This window comes from Rattus rattus, chromosome 2, assembly GCF_011064425.1.
Source record: "Rattus rattus isolate New Zealand chromosome 2, Rrattus_CSIRO_v1, whole genome shotgun sequence".
Classification (NCBI taxonomy): domain Eukaryota; kingdom Metazoa; phylum Chordata; class Mammalia; order Rodentia; family Muridae; genus Rattus; species Rattus rattus.
Window position 1 is genome coordinate 5,517,887 of NC_046155.1, and position 22,421 is coordinate 5,540,307.

Below are 22,421 nucleotides of genomic sequence, written 5' to 3' on the forward strand. Positions count from 1 at the left end.
AAAACATCACACAGAGATGGCGCAACTCTATTTTGGGGGCAAACCCCGGCATAGAAACTGGTATTTAAAACCCTGAGCAGCTGCTAAGAAACAGCAGTCCCAACCCCCTTCTCCAAAGCGGCTGAGTATATTCTAATAAAATGGCGTAAAAGATAGGGTGGGGCTGTGTGTGTGTGTGTGTGTGTGTGTGTGTGTGTGTGTGTGTGTGTGTGTGTATGTGTATGCGTGGGCGTGTGTGTGTGCCAGGTTGTTTAACAAACACACAGTCGTTAGCAGGCAGAACGGCAAGCCTTCATATTTATTTTATGTCCCATTAGGGAACAGTTAGTGGCTCCTTTGGAAGCTGGCTGGGGTTGCTTATTAATATTTTAGATTGCAATTGTGCTAATAGAGTCATTTGCTTGTATTTTTAACAGCTCTAAAGATAACAGACATGTTCTATTTTGGAATAGGCCACTCGGCCACTCTGAAATTATGGAGGGTTTATGTACACAGTGACTAACAGAAAGCTATCAAGGTACACCACTTACCCCACCCCAGGGAAGTGAGGACCACTCCCCCAAATCTTTCCATCCCTGCTAAAACACTCCTGCTGGCTACAAGAGCAGGGCAATGTCCTCTCTGCTCTTCAGGTCACGGAAGCTCCACTGTTCTTAACACTCCGTCTGTGTTCTAACCCAGCCACCCTTCCTGATACACCAGCTCCCCGTCCACTAGCCCTTCCACAGAAATTAGACTTATGAGTCAAACCAGTCCTGTTGTAGCCATCATGGGACCAGAGCTAAGCTTAGCAAAATGTCTTTGTCCTGGACTTGGGATCTACAAGGACATTAGGCCTGTGGTTGCCAGGGAAAATGTGAGGGCCAAACTGACCAGAAGAGGAGGCCTCCGTGGAGAGCTAAGGGTCTGGAGTTAGAAAGCCCTCCATGGGTAAATCAGTGTGAGCACCTGGATCCAGCTATGCCTGAAGATGATCAATGGAAGACTTCTCGACTAGCGAGGCTAATAACTTTTCTCAGGCAGAGCATGGCTCGCAGCTTTTGCCTCCAGTTGAAACAATAAAAGATGGTGACTTGACTTGCCACTAAGTTTGAATGGGGCCATGAGAAGCAAAAGCAAAACGGAGCCAGGGCCCGTTTGCATCTAACCCCTGTGAGCACCAGGCCTGAGCTCGACAGCACAGAGGACCTGGGAGCCACAGGCATCTCAATCCTATGAAGACCCTCGGCCTCTGTGGCCAGGCTGTGCTCAAACTTAGAGATGTGTCTGCCTCTACCCCTGGAATGCTGGGGTTAAAGTGTGCAGCACCGGGCCTGCCTGGCCTGCTCTGCTTTTATTTTTTTTTTTAAAGATTATTTATTTATTTATGTATTTAATGTGTGTGTGTGTGTGTGTGTGTGTGCATGCGTGCGTCTGAGTATGTTTATATGTAGTACATGTGTTCAGGTACACACAGAAGTCAGATGTGGATATTAGATTCTCCTGGAGCTGGAGTTACAGGTAGGTGTGATCTACCTGGTGTGGATGCTCGGAACAGAACCCAAGTCATCTGCAAGGGCAGCAAGTGCTCTTTACCGCTGAGCCATCTCTCTGGCCCCACCATGCTGACTTTTAAAGACAAAGCTGCTTTACCTTTTAAACAAAGATCTGTGTGTTACTCCAGAGTCATGCCTCTGGGGCTTCCACACCCTCAGGTTCTCGTCTTCACCGTAGCCTGTGCTGGATCTTGTTGAAGGGAAGTAAGGAGAGAGAGCTTCCTTTGGTCTACAACCATGGGCTCTGGGAAGCCAAATGTGTAGTTCAGGTTCTCCTGACCTCCTTCTCGGGGTACACAATGGGGTGATAAGGCCTGGGATTGCTTTAGGGATCAGAGGAAAGCCAGGTAAGACATCTGGGTCAGCTGCCATCCTAATAAGGCTGTTTTAGGGGAGGCTGCTGTTCATATTTGGGTCAGGATCTTTGTCACAACAAGGGAACAGTTTTTATAAAAAGAGGGGCACAAAGGGCTCACTGTTCAGACCTCCCCCCATTTCCAAAATTCCCCAACTCAGGCAGCCCTGAGAGCCTCAGGGACACTTGGTTGTCTCAGCCCAAGGAAGGGGCTTGTCCAAATGATGGGATGTGGTGCAGTCACCCCCACACTGCTGGGCTTCCAGCCATAGCCAACCAGCTCTCTGTGTTTCTGAAGGAAGCACTTTAATTTGTTTAAAACAAGAAGCTGGCATCCCTGGTACAAGAGGGAACCTCCATGTGCATTTGAGCAGAAAGGAGGAACTGGGATTACAGTGGAGCCGTCCCCACTGCCTACAGGAAGTGCGAGGCCCACGGCTGCCCTTCTGAGTCACAGAGTAGAGCAACAGCCCATCAGACAATGCAAGCATCTCATGCTCCGGTGATCATCGCCGGCCCAAGCTTTGCTTCTAGGGTGTGTGGAGATGGACCCTTGAATTAGCAAGAAATAGACCGATGACCTGAGAGATAAATGGGCCAGAGCCTTGAACTGATGCTGGGCAGAAGAGGGACTTACCAAGTGAGCCCTTAGCATATAGCTTGGAAGTAAGGTACACAGCAGCTTCCGGCGTGGCGGTGCCCACCTGTTACCCCTGCCCCGACATTTTGAATGGAAGGAAGAGGGGCTGCTGTTATTGATGGTCACCAGCTGTGGCGTGGAGTTTCTGCCCCAGCAGTCCTCTCCGGTGAGTCTATACCCACTATAGGATGCATCGGAAGGGAAAGGCTCGCACTCCAGGGGAAAAGTCGATGAGCACAGAGGCAAAGGCAAAGTGACTTTCCCAAGGGAGCCTGCTATACCAAGAGGAGAATTGGAGAACCAAATGAAAGGTCAGGAGTGCACAGAGCAGTCTAGGGGCCTCCTGGGAAGTGGGGAGCACTGGGCAGGAGCAGGAAGGGAGTAGAACTCTCGATCTATGCTCATAACAGTAGGGCTCCCGAGCTGGAGTGCCAGACTTTGTTGGTATTATTCCTTTAAAAGTCTTTGCTTTAACACTTTGGTCCCTACATGATCATTATCATGTACCTCAGCACAACCATCATTAATATCATTATTAGCACTGTTATCATCATGACCATCATCAGTATCATCATCACCACCATCATTTATATCACCAACATCACTATCACTATCATTATCACTATGACATCACCATGGCAATCACTATCACCATGGCGATCATCACTATCACCATCACAACAACCATCATCATTATCACCATCACCATGACCATCATCGCCATCACCAGCACCAGCAGCAGCAGCAGCAGCAGCAGCAGCAGTAGCAGCTTCATGACCATCATCACCAATGACATCATCACAGCACTAGCTGAACACCAACACCACTGTCAACTACACCATCCCCACCATTATCGATGGGCATTATCGATGTTACCGTGACCATCATTACCTCCTGACTGCACAACTCCACAGCTACCAAATCTTGTCATCACCCAGGGTGACTGATGTTCTGTAGACCCTCCAGCCTTCTTGGTGAAGGGACAGGCCTATCTATATTCAGGTTCTGGCTCGGTACTTATAAGACACACACCTCTCTGGCCCTCATCTGGAAAATGAGGACCATTACTTCATTTATTCCCAATCCCCAGTTTACCTTGAAGATGACAAGAGTCACTTGAAAGTCTAAACCAAAGGCTGAAGGGCTGCTGTGATAATATGAAGGCTTGTAGCCATGAGCTCTGGAAAGGTCCCACACTACATGGCTGTGAGTGATACTTAGTGACTATTGGAGACAGTGGAACGCAGTAATCAAGAGAATGGGTAAACCCTAGAAACTGATCCAACACTGACAGAGAGCTGGCCCAGGCCTACCATAGCTGAGGAATTGCCTTTGTTATTAAGGTCACACACAGGAAGGACAAGGCACTGGCCAATTTGCCACCTGTCAGGAGTTCATGCAGTATGCAGGAGAGGCCCAGGGTAGAAGATCAACCATTGCACGGTGCATGGAATCAGGAAGTCAAGTAGTGTTCTGAGAAATAGATGAATCCTTCAGGAGCCTCACTCTAAGACACCAGAAAAGACCCTGCAGGGGACCATGAGAAGACAGTTCAGGACTCAGACATCTAGGTTCAAATCCCATCTCAGACACTTTAATCCATGTGATTCTGGAAGCTTCTTATAGGTTCTGAAACCTGACAGGCCCTGGCAGGATACATGACTCATAGCACCTCAGATCTCCCACCAGAGCACCCATGACTGAGGCATGGATAAGAATGTGGTACCTTTTACCCGAGCTCTGGCCATCTGGTCATCTGACAACCATTCCTTAATGATAGCTCTCAGGTAAACAGATTCTATGTGTCTTTGGGGCTGGGAAGTGGACTCCTGATGTCATTTTCTCCTCTGGTCTCACATGACCGGTGATCATCAATGGTTAGGAATTTTGTCTCAGCAACTCAACTCTGTTGGGGAGAACCAGGGTTGGCAGACAGTGTTTTCTATTTACATGCAAGATGCATGATGGGAAATGACACACATGTGTGTGCTGGCTTCCCATACTGTTTCATTCCCAGAAACCAAGTGCCAATTTTGGAGTGCTTTCTTTTTTCGTGAACCGGGTTTCACTATATACTCCAGGCTGATCTTGAACCCACTGCATAACCCTGGCTGGCCACTGAACCTGTGACAGTACTGTCTCACCTGAGTGCCTAGCTTACACGTGTGTAAGCTAAGACTGGTGGGCTTCATCTTAGTTTCTCATCCAAGAGCCAACTCTAAGGCACCCCTGCTTTTAGCTCCCCCTTAGAATTCGAAGAACAAAGGGTCCAGCTGTCACTAGTCTGTCACTTCTGGTCAACAAGCAAGGAAACTGACATCTCAGTAGGTGAAGGAGGTCTAGGGTAGGGAATGCAGTCCCATATGCTAAGGTAGCAGGTCTATTTGTTACAGCCGCTGACATGGTGCTACCTGGTACAGGTGTGAGGCTTGAGATTCTAGACAGCAGCTGGCTGGTTTCCTGGTCTATTACAACAGCACCCTTCCATAGATAACAGAAAAGCAATCGTTATCACTTTGTCCTTGGCATGTACTGTGTAGGACTAAGAAGTGCAAGACGCTATCCTGACTTGAGGAGCCTACTCTTCAGGAAGATGGGAGAGGGACATGTATACACTTAACCAAAAGTTTCTCAAGTATTGTTTGCCATGCACATAGCACTGTAGTCACGGGCTACTCTATGCTGCCAAGGTGGGATGACGTGGGAAAGTAAGTGAGAGTTTGCACACTGGAACATGCTGTTCTCTCTCAGGCACAGAAAATGTAAACTGATGGTTGTAATCTCCATAGACCCTTCATCATCACAAGACACATGGAGAAATCTACCCAGAGGCGTTAAGTAACCTCTGCAAGGGAGGTACGCTGGTTAATTCTGTGTCATCTTGACATGTGAGAAGGTGACTCCATAAGATTGTGCTGTGGGCAATGCTGAGGAGCATTTTATTAATTAATGATTGATGTGGGAGGGCCCAGACCATTGTGGGTGGTGCCATCCCTGGGCTGGTGGTCCTGGGTTCTGTAAGAAAGCAGGCCGAGCAACCAGTAAGCAGCAACCCTTCCATGGCGTCTGCATCGGCTCCTGCCTCCAGGTTCCTGTCCTGTTTGAGTTCCTGTCCTGACTTCCTTGATGATGAACAGTGACATGGAAGTGAAAGACAGACATACATGCAGGCAAAACAGTCACACACATACAACTAGAATAACAATTTTAAAAGACACCAGGGCTGCCATTCATTTTGCTATCGGTCCTCAGCCTCTGACAAACGTCTTCAGGTGACAGAAAGACCAACAGGCAGAAAGTGCCCTATGTACACACGCCTCTTCTTGTCGGAGTTCAGTCCTTGACCTACTTTCCTATTCTGTGGAATATTCGAGAGTGCTTCTACTTTGCCATATACAAATACAAAGGGCTTCCACAGCTCAGACAAAGCTGACCTTGTGTGGAAAGAGCTGGCTGGCTGGCAACACTGAAACAATATTTGAACCATCTTTTGGATTCTATGCATATTCGAGGGCTGCAGCTTTCCAGTGTCCAAAAAAAAAAAAAAAAAAAAAAAAAAGCTACAGAAAGTACTATGAAAGGGGGAAAAAAGGAATTATACTTCATTTAAAATTTTAAAACCTTCTACTCATTAAAAACCACAATTAGACTGGGACACACATTTACAGAAGCCGGGACAGAGCAGTAATGAACAGGGTCTGTCCAAGAAAATCACTACACACCCAGCACAAGAGGTGAGAGCTCCAGTTAGAAATGGCAACGCAAACCCTGCACGGAGACCTCTCAAAAGAAGTTTTGCACGTGGCAGCCACGCCTGCAGGAAGGGCTTAACCACCAAAGTCATCAGAGAAACAAAATGACCTTCACGGTAAGGAGCAACTTCCCAACCACCAGGCTGCCATGGGAGACTGACACTGTCAGAGGCTGACTCCACCAAATGCTGGTGTTGGGGCAGAGCGCCTGAAGCATTCCAGCACTGCTGGTGTGGGGATGAGCCAGCCTGGCAAATCGGACAATTATGTCACAATCCTCCCTCCCTCCCTCCCTCTCACCTCCCTCCCTCCTTTCGTTCTTTCCATTAATTTTGTGTAAGTAAATATTTGTATGTACGGATGTATATCTACACAGGAGTACACACATATGCAGACACATGTAGAGGCCAGAAGACAGCCTCTAGTATCCTCAGCAACGCTCTCTGCCTTACTTTTGAGGCAGGGTCTCTCACTGGCCTGGAGCTCACATACTGAACTATGCTGTCTAGCCAATGACCCCCCCATCTTTGCCTCCATGGCGCTGGCATTACAGGCATGAGCCAGCACAGCTGGCTTTGGTTTGTGGGTTCTAGAAACAGAACTCGGGTCCACAAAGGACGCACTTGACTGAGTCATCTCCCTAGGCACGTGTAACAATTTCTTAGGAAACTAAACATGTTCCTATCATGTGACCTAGCAGGTTTTCCCCTAAGGAAGTGAGGAGAACTGAAACCAGATATCTACAGAGAGACTTGGATGGAAATGAGCCCAACAGCTTAGTTTACCTCAGCTCGTGCAGAGGAGCTAATCATCGATCTTCAGGAAAGTGGAGTGCACTGCTCGCATAAAATTACAAAGAAGGGAAGGCTATGCAGCAACATACAAAGCACCCCAGTGAAGTATGGCAGACATCGGCTAAGTGCAGAAGTCAAGACTTGGCCTGGAATCCAACCATAGACATTGTTCCTCTGTGGTGACACAATTTAGAAAGCTGCTTGTCTCCGGAGGGATGGGAGGAATGGCTGGACAGCCATCAGGGAGGATGTTACAGCACCGTGACAAAATTCATGAGCTAATCAGTTTATAAGGAGGATCTCTCAGGGATGCTGGCAGGACTCACGACATTACATCACACAATGGTGATATTGGTCACATCTGTCAATGGCCTTGGAGCAAAGAATACCACCCAGCCAAAAGATGCTCATGTCCTAATTCCTAGGACCTGGGATGTTACCCTATTGACACATGGAAGCTTAAAAGATTAGAGATGGAATTGGAGCGGCTTTAGGCAGCTTGGACCTCACCTGGCTGGGCCCTAAAAGTGGTGGCAAGGAGGGGAGGTGGGGGTGTTCTGAAGGATGCAGGTAGAGAGTGACCCTTCCCACAGCTGCCATCTCAGAAGTGAGAAGGGGCCACAGCCAAGGATAAAGCCTCCGGAATCCAGGAAAGCTGAAGACAGATTCGCCCTCTCCAGAGATTCCAGATGGAGCCAATCCCACTGATGCCCACTGAAGCCAGGCTAGATTCCCCGAGTCTTCTGAATTCTTCACAGCAGGGGGATGAGGGATTTATGCTGCTCACAACACTACTTGGTCAGCTTTTTAGGATTTTAAGAGGCACAAGGACATGCAATTTAACTCTCCTGTGCTCAGTAAGACCTGCAGGTGCTCAGGAACAGGTGACACAGACTCATAAGACATCACTGTTCTGACACAGGTGGAGCAGAGTGGCAAGATCCAGTCTGTGTTTCCAGACTGCTCAGGATGTGAGGATGGGCCCCAGAGGAACCCTGGAGCCAGTACCGACCCAGGTATACAACTCTGCTTGATCAAAGATCCACTGTGTGGATCGGAGTGAGAGCCTGGAGCCCCACAAGGAAGCTCATCATTACCCCTAAAGTGCTTGCCATAGGATGAGTGTCAGTCTGGCAGGCTCTACTGTGTGTAAGGACACTGCAGCAGGGGCCAAAGAAGGCTCTCCCATGGTCAACAGGAAAGTAGGGAGAGCTGCACTTCACCTAGGCCACTATTCCGTAAGACGGAGAAAGCAGGATGACCCAATGACCCCTCATGTGTCCCTCAGGGTCGACCTGTCTAGATGTAGCTCGCAGAGCATTTCCAACAAAAAGCAGAGATTGGGGCAGCCCGGCCGCTCTGAAGATAAGTATGGGAGGGCAGGAAGTGACACCCCTATTCCAAACAGCAGGGCTTTGAGGAGACAGGTGGTGAAGACAGGGAGCAGAGAAGCCTCTGGAAGCCAGAAAAGCAGCAAACAGATCCTCCCTCCCCAGAGGGAAACTGGGCCCAGACCAGGGCTGGAAGGGGATGGATTAGGCATCAGGACAGACCAGTTGATACCTGGCGACTAGTGTTCCTCATCTAGCAAAACCTGCTCCTACCACCCACTAACCCACTGCCCATCTGCCAGCCGCTATAACACCACTTCCAACCTTGCCTTTCAAGAGCTGGCTGGCTGGGCTGGGAATACAGTGTGCACAAAGCTCTGTTCCATCCCTCCGTCCCCAGCACCATATGAACCGGTGGTGTATGCCTATAACCCTAGCACTTGGGGCGGGAGACAGGAAGATCAGGAGTTCAAGGTCATCATGACCTATAGGAGGAATTAGAAGCCAACCTGGGTGGGCTACAGAAGACCATCTCAACAACAACAACAACAACAACAACCACCCAAGCCTGGCATGGGTGTGGTATTAGATCACACATAACACAACCTATCAGCTGCACCTGAGCAGCTCCACAGTGGGAGGTTAGGACTCACAGACCCTACTGTCTCAGGGCCAAGTTCTCAGAGAGGAAGGATTCTGAATGCCCGGCAGACTGCAAAGCTTGGCAGACGTGAGGGAGTCCAACAGTGGGCGATGCATCACACATCATGTGATCCTCCCTGGCCCAGGTGACCTGACCAGGACCCAGGGACTCCCTTTGGAGCATCAGACAGGGAACCTCAGAATATATCATAAAGAGCACATCTAAGCCAAGTCACAGGCCCACACGGACAGCACAGCCAGTGTCTGCAGACGGCATGTGACTGCCTTTGGGGGTGCACAGGCAACTCAGGAGAACTCGCAGGTAAACACGGGTCACTAAGACGGCCCTTCTGTCCAAGCCTCAGGTGTCTTTGTTTCTTACCCAGGTCATTTCAGTGGCCACTGGTATCATAGTCAGCTCAATTCCTTTTAATCAGAAGGCTTTCGGCCAGGGCAGGTACGGAGTAGCCCTAATGCATGGAGCCAGGACAGCTTTGGCGGTGAACACTGTGTGGTACTTCCCGGGGAGGGGCTGGACAGCTCCGCCCTTCACTGGGAAGCCATCTGTGTTCTAACACACCCAATCAGAAGGTAGAAAAAAGATATTGACTCAGGCTCAGAATCTCCCGAAGGTGACAAGGACACAAATCCTAAGTCATCTCCGGGTTTGCACCAGACACACCATAAGCTGCCCCTTTGACAGAACCTGAGCTCCCGCTTGTCAAGTGCTTTTGGTTTAGACAGAACCTACTGGAATACAACCAGCCAAGTCATTTGCAACGATACAGGGAAGCCCTGCTTTTGTAACCTGGCCTCCTTCCACAGTGTGGCTACAGCCACGGCACTTGCCACAAACTCCAGCTGAGCAGCCCCACCGTGACTCGACCTGTGAGGTCACCTTACCTGCTTGGCTGTCCCGGGGCTTACATTGTACCTCCTCCACACACTCAGCTGGGAACCACCCGATGTGGCCACGGGCGCTGCCTTCCCAGAAGCCGCCCTCGCCGATGCTCAGAACTGGAGGTGACAGAAAGGAGAAAGGCATCTATCAGAACAGGGGACAGATAGGACCAAGCAAAGGATCCCCAGCAACTGGGCACCAGACCCTAGGTAGAGGGAGTGAGGCCTTCACTGTCAGCAGCTTGGCAGAGGAGGCCCAGTGGCCTTCAGAGAACAGTTAGGGGGGGAGGGGGAGCCCCAGCCCATGAACCCCTCCCAACTGATGGGTGGTGGTGGAGAGTGGATAGAGAGTCTTTTTTTTTTCTTTTATTTTCTTTGTGTGTTTTTTTGTATATACAGGCATGTGCATGTACGTGCCAGAGGACAACTTTGGATCTCATCCTCAGTGACACCATCCACCTTATCACTCTTTTAAAGTATATATATATATATATATATATATATATATATATATATATATCCTGTAAGTATATGCATGCAACTCTTGCATGCCTGATGCCCACAGAGCCAGAATATCAGATACCCCAAGACTGGAGTTACAGATGGTTTTAAGTTGTCATGTGGATGCTGGGAATGGGATCAAAGTCCTCTGACAGAGTAGCCAATGCCCTTAAACACTGAGCCACCTCCCCAGCTCTGAGGAGTAGTAGTAGTAGCAGCAGTAGTAGTTGTTGTTGTTGTTGTTTTTCAATAATTTATTTTTTTATTCACTTTGCATCCAGTCCCCACCCCTACTTCCACCCTTACAAATCCCTACCCTCCTTAACCTGTCTACTTCTCCTGAGAGAAGGGGAAGACCTCCCTTGGGTACCACCCCACCCTGGGACATCTCATCCCAACAGCAGTAGGCACATCCTCTCCCACTGAGGTCCTTGTTTTTAAATTCTGCTGCTGGCATGAGCTAAAAACATAAGCCCTGAGATATCAGGGGCTGGGGCAGGGTCCTGAGGACCTCACAGCACACCCTAGCCCCATTAAGGTAAAGGCTTCCATTATGAAGACAGCTGTGATGACCTGTTCAAAATGGCATGTGTATTGTCTGAACATGGTTACGTGAAGGAGTTTGTGACCCTGTCCACACATCTCAACTTGTCTTTAGATTACTTGAGGCTTGAGGCCCTGCGGTGGAGAAAAAGAGATCCTGGCCCAAGGATTTGTTCGCCATTATTCTGACTTCAAACAGCAGATAAAGATCTACCCATCTGTGGTTTTGAAAAGGACGGAACGACAAACTCTAACTTTGTACATGCTTGCCCAATAATCTGAGGAAATGACCCAAATAAAGTGACAAGCCACTTCTCGACTAGCTGATACCATCATATTTGCTTGAAACAATTTCCTCGAAGCATGGACTGGTGAGTAGTCCCTGCCCCCCCCCCTACACACACACACACAGCTCAGATGAAGGTCAGTTGGCTCAGCCTCCCAGCTCTGGACCTGAGAAGCTCATCTTGGGGTGAGGTCCTAGGTTGTGTTGGGCAGTGAGGCCCACAAGGACACCCCATGCCCATTCTTCAGAGCCTTCAGTGGGTCAACCCTGATGCTTCAAAGCACCCAGCAAGAAGTAAGACGGTAAGGTCAGGCTGGCAAGGTCAGGCTGGCATTCTCTTCTGCCTGGGATCTACCATGCCATACCTTACCTGTGCCACATGTGAGATGGTTGTTTATCACTGTGCCTCAGTTTCCTCACTTGTCAGAGAGGAACACTACTTAGCTCATACTGCCACTAGAGGCACACGGGCGCCATCCCTGCTTGTGGGCATCCTGCCACACTGCCTGCTCTGGGGGATCCCTGCATGCAGCTTTGCAGTTGATTCCTCTCAAGCACACAGTCTGGGGGTGTCACCAGGATGAGGCCCTCAGAAAAAGCAAACAGCTTGTGAGTACAGGCAGGTGCACAGAGAGGTGCCACTTGGTACTTTAAGATTTGCTGGGGTTGGGGATTTGGCTCAGTGGTAGAGCGCTTGCCTAGCAAGCGCAAGGCCCTGGGTTCGGTCCCCAGCTCCGAAAAAAAAGAATAGGAAAAAAAAAAAAAAAAGATTTGCCATCTCTGCTCTCTGGAACATTTTAGTGACATGGGGACAAAGAAACAACAGGATGCCAGTGTGAGAGTAGACATGTTTGTGTAAGAGTGGGCGTGCCTGTGAGGAAGTGTTTTACGGAAGTGGGGGTGTTTGTGAGGAATTACAGAAGTGGGGGTGTCTGTGAGGAAGCCTTATGAAAGTGGTGTGTCTTACGGAAGTGGGTGTGTCTGTGTGGAAGTGTCTTATGGAAGTGGGTGTGTCTGTGTGGAAGTGTCTTACGGAAGTGGGTGTGTCTGTGTGGGAGTGGCACACCTTGCCTAGTAAAGACTAAGTCAGGCTCAGCTCCCTTGTAAATCAGTGCTTTAATTCAGAATAGCTAAGATTGTTCTCCTTGTTTAAGGTGATGTGTAAAGAAGAGGGAGTCTCTTTCACATGTCAGAACAAGAAACCGCACTGGGCTAGAAATAATGAGCTTGGGCAGAAGAGGCTCGTCAAGGCCAGACCTGGGGGCAGAGAGCAGACTTGGAAGGCAAGGAATAGTTGTCACTGAAGGCCCTGGGAGAGTCAAGGAAGAGACAGTACTTCTGATGACTAGAAGGAGGACAAAGTGAAGACACTGCATGCCAGGCAACCCTCCGGAGAACGGGCACACTTAGCACCCAGAACCTTCTAGAAGAAAGGACCTTCCTAACTTGTCTCGGCACAGTACTGTAAGTCATGGACAAGAACAAAGAGCTTTCTGCCTACTTTCTACAGGTCCAGTCTCACTAGCCAGGCAACAACCACTACAGGGGACTCCCCTCTACAGATGTGCAGGGGTGGAGTTTCCCCTCCCAGTCTGGGAGTGAAAATCAGCCGGCAGTTTGGAGGGAGGGCCTGAACAACGTCTTCCTGCTTGGGGCACATTCCTTATACATATGCCATCTTTAGCTTGGATGTAGCCTGATGTTCAGCCACCCTGACCTCCTGGACAGCCAGTGCTGCTGCCTTGAGGTTGCTGCCCAGGATTAGCAGAGGCTGCATCCAGCTGGCTCCCAGCGCTACTCGGGCAGTGTTGAACAAGCTGGGAAAGTGCCAGGGACCTGTTTACTCCAAGCTTTCTCCAAACACTGTCCACGCCTGGCAATGGCTCCAGCTGCTTGGGAGAGAATTGCCATTAGGGGCACAGTCTGGGGAGGACACGTTTGCTGGACAGAGGGTCCTGAGAGGTCTTCAGAACCTGAGTTTCCTGAGCCCCTCGGCCTCTGGCCTGACTATCTCAGTTCCACATAAGTGGTCTAAGAGCCACACGGTGACACTACCAGGTCAGACAGATGGAGGCCTCCACCACTGCATCGAACAATGCCCTTCTGCAATCTGCAAAGTCAGGAGATGTGAACTGTACCTCCAGAGGCCACAGCACGGATGTGAGCGGCAACTATGCAGAGCTATGGCTTTCTAAGTGCCTGCTATATTGGTAGGATTTGAAATGGACTCTGATCCAGGGAGGGCCACAGTGTGTGTGTGTGTGTGTGTGTGTGTGTGTGTGTGTGTGTGTGTGTGTGTGTGTGTGTGTGTGTGTGTGTGTGTGTGCGCACACGTGCATACGTGTGTGGTATGTATTCATGCAGATGTTCGCCTGTGCATGCATGTGTGTCCCTGGTTGTGTGACCGATATTGGATATCTTCTTCATTCACCTGCATTACTTTTTGAGACAAGGTCTCCCACGTAACCTGGGGCTCACCAATTCTACTAGACTGGCTGGTCAAGGGGCTTCAGAATCTACCAGTCTCTGTTCTTGAGAAGCTGCAATTCCAGATGTGTGCTGCTGTCCCTGGCTTTTTACACAGAGACTGGGGACCTGAACTCACTTCATGCTTGTACAGCAAACACTTTATAGCTGGAGTCCCAGCCTTAGCAAGGATGTTATAAGCACCAGTCAGGATGGGTCTGAGTGAGCACTGTAGATGAAGCTGTCAAGGAGGCAGCTGCCCAGATGCCTGCCCTGTTACACCTGCAAAGTCTGCATCCCGTGTGTATGCTGAGTCTGACACACCATGCACCTGTGGTAAGACCAACAAATATCACCTGCTTGTATAGGAAAAGGTTCTGACCCACAGCTGGGTTATATTGTTGAAATTCAGAACCATATCTCATGTAGAGGTTTAAACTCCTGCATTAAACCATACTTGCGTAGTCCAGGCACCTTATGGGCGTGGTGAACAGGGATTCCACTAGACCCCAGTGGGGAGAACAGTTCCAAAGCCTGCTGCAAACAGCCACCATCATCAGAAGGGGCTAGACCTTGTTAAGGGGCAGCCAGGCTCTGGGGGATGCTCTCTAGCTTGAGGAGCAGGACTGGGAGCTTTACAAGAGTCCCTGTCTCCCATATCCTGGTCTATCCTGGGCAGAGCACAGTCCCCACTGCTAGGCCAGCATTGGAGGAGGGTATAGAGAAACCCCTACAGTGAGAGAAGCTGGAAGGACCAGAAAGTTGAACCTGGAACCCCAGACCTTGAGGGATGGTCCATGCCAGGGGAAGGGCTGATAACCAGAAAACAAAAGTCAGTGGGTGTGGGAATGAGGCAAGCAGAGCGTGTCCTTGAGAGAGAAGACAAAAGCGATGGATGGAGCGTAAATCTCCCCGCACGCGCTTGCTGGTGAATGATCAGACGGGGATTTTTAGAGCGGTGTATACGCCAAGCCATGGTGTTGGTGTTGTAAAACAGCACATGTTTCCAATGAATAGGAGCCCCAGCAGAGTCCTAAGGAGGCGCCGCAATGAGAAGGAAGCAATTTAAAGCACACGCTCAGAAAGTGAGGAAAACATAATTTTTGAAATTATGAACCTCGCGGGAGGAACGGGATGGGGAAAGGGGCTTTCGGAGGCAAGAGTAAGTGAACTTGAAAGGGAAGCGAACAGGGCACCAAGGACTTGTTAGTGCAGAGGCACGGAAGCCGGATGCCAGGGCTAGGAAAGGATGGGGTACACGCTCTCCAGGCCCTCACAGGAACCCCAGGTGAGTGACAGAAAAAGAAACAAAGGTGTCCCTTGCTGTGGGCTGAGCAAGGGTTGGACGGAGGGAGCAGCGTCAGAAGCCGCTGGCCACTATTTCACCTTGTGTCTGGTGGTGGGGCCTGGCGATGCTGAGCATGTGAAGGACCCTTCTTGCTCTACCTGTAAGCTGTACCTTCTATGCGGCTCCTGAGGTCCCCGCCTACCCCTCCTCCAATGCCCTCTGTGGCCCTGAGGCACAGGCCTTGAAGTCACTGCCCACCTCCTCTCTCCACACTGTCATTATCTGTGTTTTCCCAATATCCGTCAGACTCCTCTCACCTACACATGAGTGATCGCTGGCTCCCTAGGACCCCTGGAACAATACTGAACTTCTTGGCTTGTTCGCAAAAGTCCTCAGAATTTGCCTAGAGAATTTACTTCACCTGGTTGATTTCCTCTACGCATTGAACCCACACCTACACCATGGGCTGCTCCAAGCCCACTTTCTCATAAGGTTTTCTGTCTGGAAAGTGGCTTAACCCACTGAGCCCCACTTTGGCTCATCCCTGTACTCACCACAATGGATCCAGGAGTGTGTGTGGGCATTTTCCATCCATAAAGGCTCAGCAATGGGGACACTGAGTCAAAGGCACCAGTGAGAGTCACTGTCTCCCTCTCAAGAGTTGTGGGCCTTGCTGAACTGATGCTTGGGACTCTGCCCCTGCTCCAGAAGACTCACCAAGGTGTTTCATGGAGACAGAGAGGGCCTGCCTTCCCCAGGAGCAGACGACAAAGACTGACCTTTGACCCTGTCGCCTCGGTGAAGGGGGATCTCGCCGTCGACTTGGGGTTGGTATGGCTTGATGGCGACGAAGAGTCTCCCAGGCACCGCACTATACAGCTTCCTCCGGGGCCCTGGGTACTCAAAGGTCGAGAGGGAGTCCTTGTTGGCACCAGGAGTGAAGGGCAACCTGAATTAGGCAACACGGGAGAAGAGAGAAGAAAGTCATACTTTGCCAAACATGGCCATTGTGGTCTTCGAATACTGAACTGAGACTGGCCTTTAGTGGTATGTGTGCAGCCAGACAGCAAGGACATAGGTGGGTCAAAGGGCAGTGACTCGAAAGGACCCAGTGGCTATACTGTTGGGCGCATCCCCACAGAGGTAAAGCAGGGTCTCAAAGGGACATTTGCACATCGTGTTCTTTGCAGCAGCATTCACAGCCCGGGTGTGCACAGATGGATACTGGATGAACAGCATATGACCACCCATGCAATGAGACATCATTCAGTCAGAAAAAGGTATCCTGACCCATACCACCACAGGGATGAGCCCTGGAGACACTATGCTTGACGAAGGCAGTCCAACAAGGCCATAAACTGTATGATTCCATCCTTACGTGGTTCCCTACTATAAAATCCACAGAGACAGAAAGTAAGATGGCGTGTCAGTGGTTCGCAGGGACAGAGTTTCAGTTGGAATGATGGAAAGTTCTGGAGATGCATGGTGGGAACAGCTTCAGGACACTCAGCTCAGTGGCCACTGATCTGGGCACACACAATGGTGAAGATAGAAAAGCTCATGAGTGCCTTGACTACAACAATGAAAACAAATTGAAGCCTCGTCATCGGGGAAGCCCTTGTCCTGTTTTTCCAGCTCATTGTGAGCATCCGTCACGCTGGTAAGGATACACGTGGAATCTTTCACACAAGTGCTCATGATCATGGGCAGCCTGCTAGCCACTCCCAAGAGGACTTTTCTTTACATCACTAATTTGGCACTGAATGTGTGTCCCAGGCCCACCTTCCCTCAACAGTGGGAAGCCTTAATCAAGACCAGCAATGGGACAGGCAGGGTAAAGGTCCTCGCATGGGTCACTCTGCGGTGTCCTCATCACGAGGCATTGGAATTCCAATGGGTGATGGACTGACTGTCATATGCTGGGACAAGTGCTCACCCAAGTTCTAATCGGGGACAACCTCGAGACGACCTCCTGTCACTCCTCTCTTCAGAAAGGGGAGCTTCGGACATGAACATGACCACATTAAAAAAACATGTCAGGATGTCAGGACAGCTTCACAGAGCTTCCTGCTGAGAAAGCAGCACCTTCACAATGCTGGAGCCTTCCAACAGGGTACTGCCGAGGGAAAGGGTGGGCATTTAAAGCACAGGAGAGGGTTCTGGGATGGGAATCACGTCTGGACCTAGATTAGGAGCCCAGATCCACAGCTCTGGTCTCTAAACCTATGTGCTGTGCCCTCTAGGCCTTCAGAAGTGGCCTCCAACTTCTTCTTGCAAGGAAATGAAGGAGCCACATAGCACAAGGACCAATGGGGAAACTGGAATGCAGGGGAGTTTCTGGAAGCTGATGGGATGCTCTTTGATTCGTTAAGGTGAAGTTTTGTCCTAGTTTCAGTTCTGTCGCTGTATAAAATGCTCCGACAAGAAAGCAATACGGGGGAAGAAGGGTTTATTCGGCTCACGATTCTAGGTCACAGTCTATTACTGAAGGGAAGTCAAGACAGGAACTTCAAACGGCTAGCTAGTCACATCCCCTCTAGTCAAGAGCTTAGAGAATACAGCTAGCTAGCTTTCCTCTTCCCTTATCCAGCCTAGGAGCCCAAGCCTGGAGAATAATATCTGTGTCTCCCCACACACTTAAGGGAATTAGAAGAAATCCCTCACAGGCAAACCTACCCAGACCTACCTAGGCAATCCCTCACTGAGACCATTTTCCCAGCTGCCTTTTGTACCATGTTGCCCATGGGTGTAAGGGCCCTGTGGTTTGGGGTGCTCTTACAGAACTGCAAAGGTGTGCTCTGTTACATTTGATTGTAGTTCTTACTTTACCTGGTCAATAGGGAGATGTGTTATACATTACATCACTGGCCCATAAGTTCTTACTTTTCTATCTGGCACGACTGTGAGAGCTAGCCACCAGACCCTGGTTGATGTCTTTGAGGAACCCAGTCTACAGATGTGAAATTAGGGCTGTGGCATGCTAAATTTAGGCCCTCGTTTGGAATGTTGGTGAGGATGGATGAGTACTAAATACACAGGGCCTGCCTGGCCTCAAAGCTTGCATCTGCCCTTCAACCACGTGAGGCAAAGAGGGAAAAAAGGTCAAGCATCCTGGCTTCTTCTAGCATGAATGCAGGGCCTGAAAACATACCTGGGCCCTGTGGCCACTGAGGGAGGTGGAAGGTTGTTTATAGCTGGGGCTCACAATGTACACCCACACATCCCCAAGGTTTTCTAAAGCATAACCATGGATACAGTCGTCAAAGAGTTATAGAGGCACAGGTGCCTGAGTGGGCCATGTGACCACCAGGATGGCATCTGTAAGGTGGAGATAGAGGACAGAACATGCCTCAGCCCTTTTATATAGCTTCTCCTTGTCTTGCCAGCCACATCTTGGGTCTTCATAGATCCGTCCATCCAATCATCTATTCATTTTCCTTCATATCCATCCCCCCATCCACAGATATATCCATCCACCTACTCATCCATCCATCTATTTATCCATCCATATAGCATTCACCTATCAATCCACCCATCTATCACCCATATAGCCAGCCAGCCACCCATCCATCCATCCACTCACTTATCAACATGTCCATTCACTATCCATTGTCTGTCCATCTATCTTGCCATTGCCAATCACCTGTCTATTCACTCATCTGCTCAACTTACTGCATAGCTGAATCCTATCTCTTCACTCACATACCCAAATTTCAAGAGACACTGCTTGAATCCCAACTGACCCCTTAATTACCAGACACTAAACAAATCAGTGGATCTTTCAAAGTATCAGTTTGCCCATCATGAGTGACCATGAGGACACATCAATAGGAATCCACTCCACACAGTGCAGTGTCAACTGCAAAGCAGGTAACAAAATGCTGGGGCACTCTAGCTAATTCAAGCCAGTGCTTGAATGCTATTCCACACAGAAGTCAATGTAAACATAGTCTTGGGTCTCTTGTTTTCTAGCCCACTCTACAGAGAGCTAGCTCTGAGTCATCATTCTGGAGGCTCAGAAGCCTCCAAGAACAGGGGTAGGGGGATCATTGGTCATGAAGCAGGGTACACACACAGTAAGGCTCAGTGGTGATGGGTGGTCCTGTGTGGGTATTGGAATAATCACTATTAACTTGAACTTCATGAAGTGCCCCAAGGCAGCAGACAAAAAATTGAGTCCATTTCCCAGATGAGAGAAGGGTGTCATGAGTAATGACTTGGCATGGGGGTCAGAGCCACCCTCGAATCTTGAATAGGAAAGACTGTACCTTAAGGGAAGGCGTTTTATGACCTGTGCCCTCCTGCCCAGGGGCTCTGCTCTCCTTATAGCATCCCTGAGCAAGAGCAGAGCCATGGCCCCAGGTAAGGGGTAGCCTCAGACAAGCAGGCCTGAGAGGCTAAGCTAGGACACACAGAGTTCCCCTGCCATGTTTCCTTCATGTTCTGGCCAAGAGCAGCCGGATGGAGCACCAGCCGACTTTCTCTAGGCCGAGGGTTAGATTGCTGGAGATTCGGTACTAGAAAGCCAATGTTCTGTTCTGTGGGGTGACTGGGAAGGACCAGGAACTACCCCCACACCGAGGTCCCTCCATTCATTCACTCTTCATCGGTTACTCATTCATTCATTCATTCACAGCTTCCCAGGTGGTCCGCCACAGGGCAGCACACATCTGAGCACAGAAGATGGGAGAAGCCACAGAGGCTTCATAGTGAACTGGAGTGGACTCCAACCAGGTAATGTTGCTGCTGAGACCAAGGCCACACCAAAGTCAAAGTCTCAGTGCACACAGGCCTGTCTGAGCTAGGGTGAGGGTCAGGCCGTACAAAGGAGGCCACAGAAGGTGTCTGAAGGAACACACAGCCAGGTGGGACCTAGGGCACCATGGCTGTGGCCGTAGGGTGGGACCGGAGTGGTGCAAGGACAGAGGTGGAACATTTGATAAGGAGGTGCTGTGGTTGGTCTTGAAAAGGTGCGGGGCAGGGCTGATGTGTAGAGTAAAAGGACTCCAGATATGGTCAGGAGGAGTCACCTGACAGAGGCCTGCTGAAGTCAGTGTCTTTCTGGGAAAGGTCTGGGATAATAGAGGCTGTGAGAGCTCCTAGCTGGGGCTGGGGCACAGCCAATATCACATCCAGCAATTGGGCCTTGGACTCTGGCTGCATGACCACCATCATTGCTGTGTCTACAGACTCAACACATGCCATTCTGTTCTTTTCTGGCTATTTAAGACTTAGAGAGAGGAACACCAAACCAGCAAGCACGCAAGGCTTATGCCAGACACCTTACTTTACCCTGCCCCCAGATACCCATCCCTAGGAGCTATGACAGGGACAAGGACTCACCATCGTTCAATAGGCCCATCACACTGGCACAACAAAGACGGTTTCAAGAGGGGCATAGGATACAAAGTGCAAAAATCAGCCTTCAGTGGGCAGATCCACTATATCACTGAGGGTGAATAGAGCGAAGGGCCCATCTAACTCACAGGTCGGTAATATAATACCCTACTGTGCTGACAGTGGAGGAGTACCTCCCTTGTCTGGATGGCCAACAAGCTCTTAATGGCTCCAAGTGGGTGGGCAAGGGTTCTGACCATATGCAAGCTCAACTCCAGAGCCCTCCACCCTGAAATAATGGCTGCTCTGTAACTCCTGTATCCAGGGAGCTGCAGCCTGCCAGAGCAGCCATAGACTGCTGCACTCTGCAGACTACACGAAGAGAAGGGTTGTTTGGACCTGGATTCCACAAGCAGTCAGGGTGTATCTTTCACTTGGCTCTGCCTCCCCCAACCATAAACCTGGTAGTCTTACCCACATTGTTCTTGGTGTCCTTGTGACATGCTATCACACATTAGGTATAGGTGACAAGCAGATGTCTAAGGAGATCTAAACTCAATATTAAAAGACACACACACACACACACACACACACACACACACACACACGCACACATACCCTCCCCCTCTTCTCCTATCTCTGTTAACCCAGCCTAGGGATGAGGATAGAAGGGGGAGGGGTTGGGGATTTAGCTCAGTGGTGAGCGCTTGCCTAGCAAGCTTTTAAGGCCCTGGGTTCGGGTCCCCAGCTCCAAAAAAAAGAAAAAGAAAAAAAAAAAAGCCGGGGAGGGAGTCCTTTCCTCTCTTTGCTGAGGTAACCATGTCTTGCTCCACAAGTACAGGATTAGGTGTGCAGGTCCCCATGTTCCTACAGACCCAGAGAGAAAGAGAACATATGGGTAGACAAAGCATAGAGCCACAGGGCAATCTAATCATCACCCTCAGATCCATGTCTGATAGGTTGGAATGCACAGGCAAGGTGGTTACCCCAGAATCTACTAGAGCAGGGGAGACACCAGAGTGGCCTGTGCTTTCTGCAGTCCGTGGCACATACAGAATGTTCTACGGTCTCTGGCACTGTGTTCTTCAATGTGAGGTCCTTGTTTCAAATGGGTGTCCTTTTGTGATAGCAACCGAGGAACTGGCTTTTCCTGGGGGATGGATGACGATGATGTCACCATCCTCACCTCACGACCTGAACCTGCAGAGGTGGGTGGGGTTGGAAAGGGCAGCCTGTCTCACATGGATGGACATGCTAGAGAGGCCTGTCTTCCTAGGGATCTCCCCAGACCCTTTGCTCCCTGTCAAAGCTAAAGTCACTTAGGACAAATGAGACAGTAGTGGACCGTCCCCGTGAGGACTGTGACCAAATCAAGATCACCCTGTGATGCTCAGTAATCTTCCACATCTGGACAGCTGAGAGAGGGCCTGGGAGTACTGCCCCAACCACCTCCCAGGATTCCCATAGGGTAAATGCAAGTCTCTGGGGAAGGTCTGAGGATTGTGACTCAGCTGTGCCTCCACGTGCCACTAGAGGGCGCCGCCTCGGGAGAGGTGAACACAGACTCGCACCTGTGCTGTCTATGTAGGCACAGGGCAGAGACTGCAGAGCGCACTGCTTCCTACCCTGTCTGGGCCAGCTTGTGTTAAGCAGGGTAGGGCAGAAGAAAAATCAAAAGGAAGACTGAGGAAGGGAAGACAAAAGATACAAGGAAGAGGAGAGTGGAAGTCGCCCCCAGTGAGGACATTGCTATGGCAGCTCCACATCCCACCATCCCCCACGGCCCACCACAGGGATCACAGGAAGACAGGAAGACCGTTCATTCCTCGCTGCCCCAAATCCCTCTGATGGCCGTCACATATAGCCTCAAGGCCTCCATAATCAGCTGATCCCTGTGAGTCTCTTCTCTCAGCTAAGAAACTCAGGAGGGCAGAGGTGTGCTAGGGAGCTGGACATGGAAATGCAGGCCCCTCCTGGCTATGCAGGTCGGAAGCCCCTTCCCTAGGGAAGATCCAGGCTATGGTGTCCTGAGTGGTCCCCTCAGCCTACCC

General features: G+C 50.1%; 1 protein-coding gene across 3 annotated transcripts in view; it reads right to left on the reverse strand.

Annotated features, from left to right (window-relative positions):
- The window catches only part of Shank2 (SH3 and multiple ankyrin repeat domains 2), a 389,007-nt gene that overhangs the window by 219,446 nt on the left and 147,140 nt on the right, over positions 1–22,421 (reverse strand). For all 3 annotated transcript variants that reach the window (XM_032891331.1, XM_032891333.1, XM_032891332.1), the window contains 2 exons: positions 15,813–15,982; positions 9,953–10,066 (listed from right to left, as the gene is read on the reverse strand). In XM_032891331.1, coding sequence (XP_032747222.1) covers positions 9,953–10,066; positions 15,813–15,982 — 284 coding nt within the window. The remainder of the gene's footprint in view (positions 1–9,952; positions 10,067–15,812; positions 15,983–22,421) is intronic.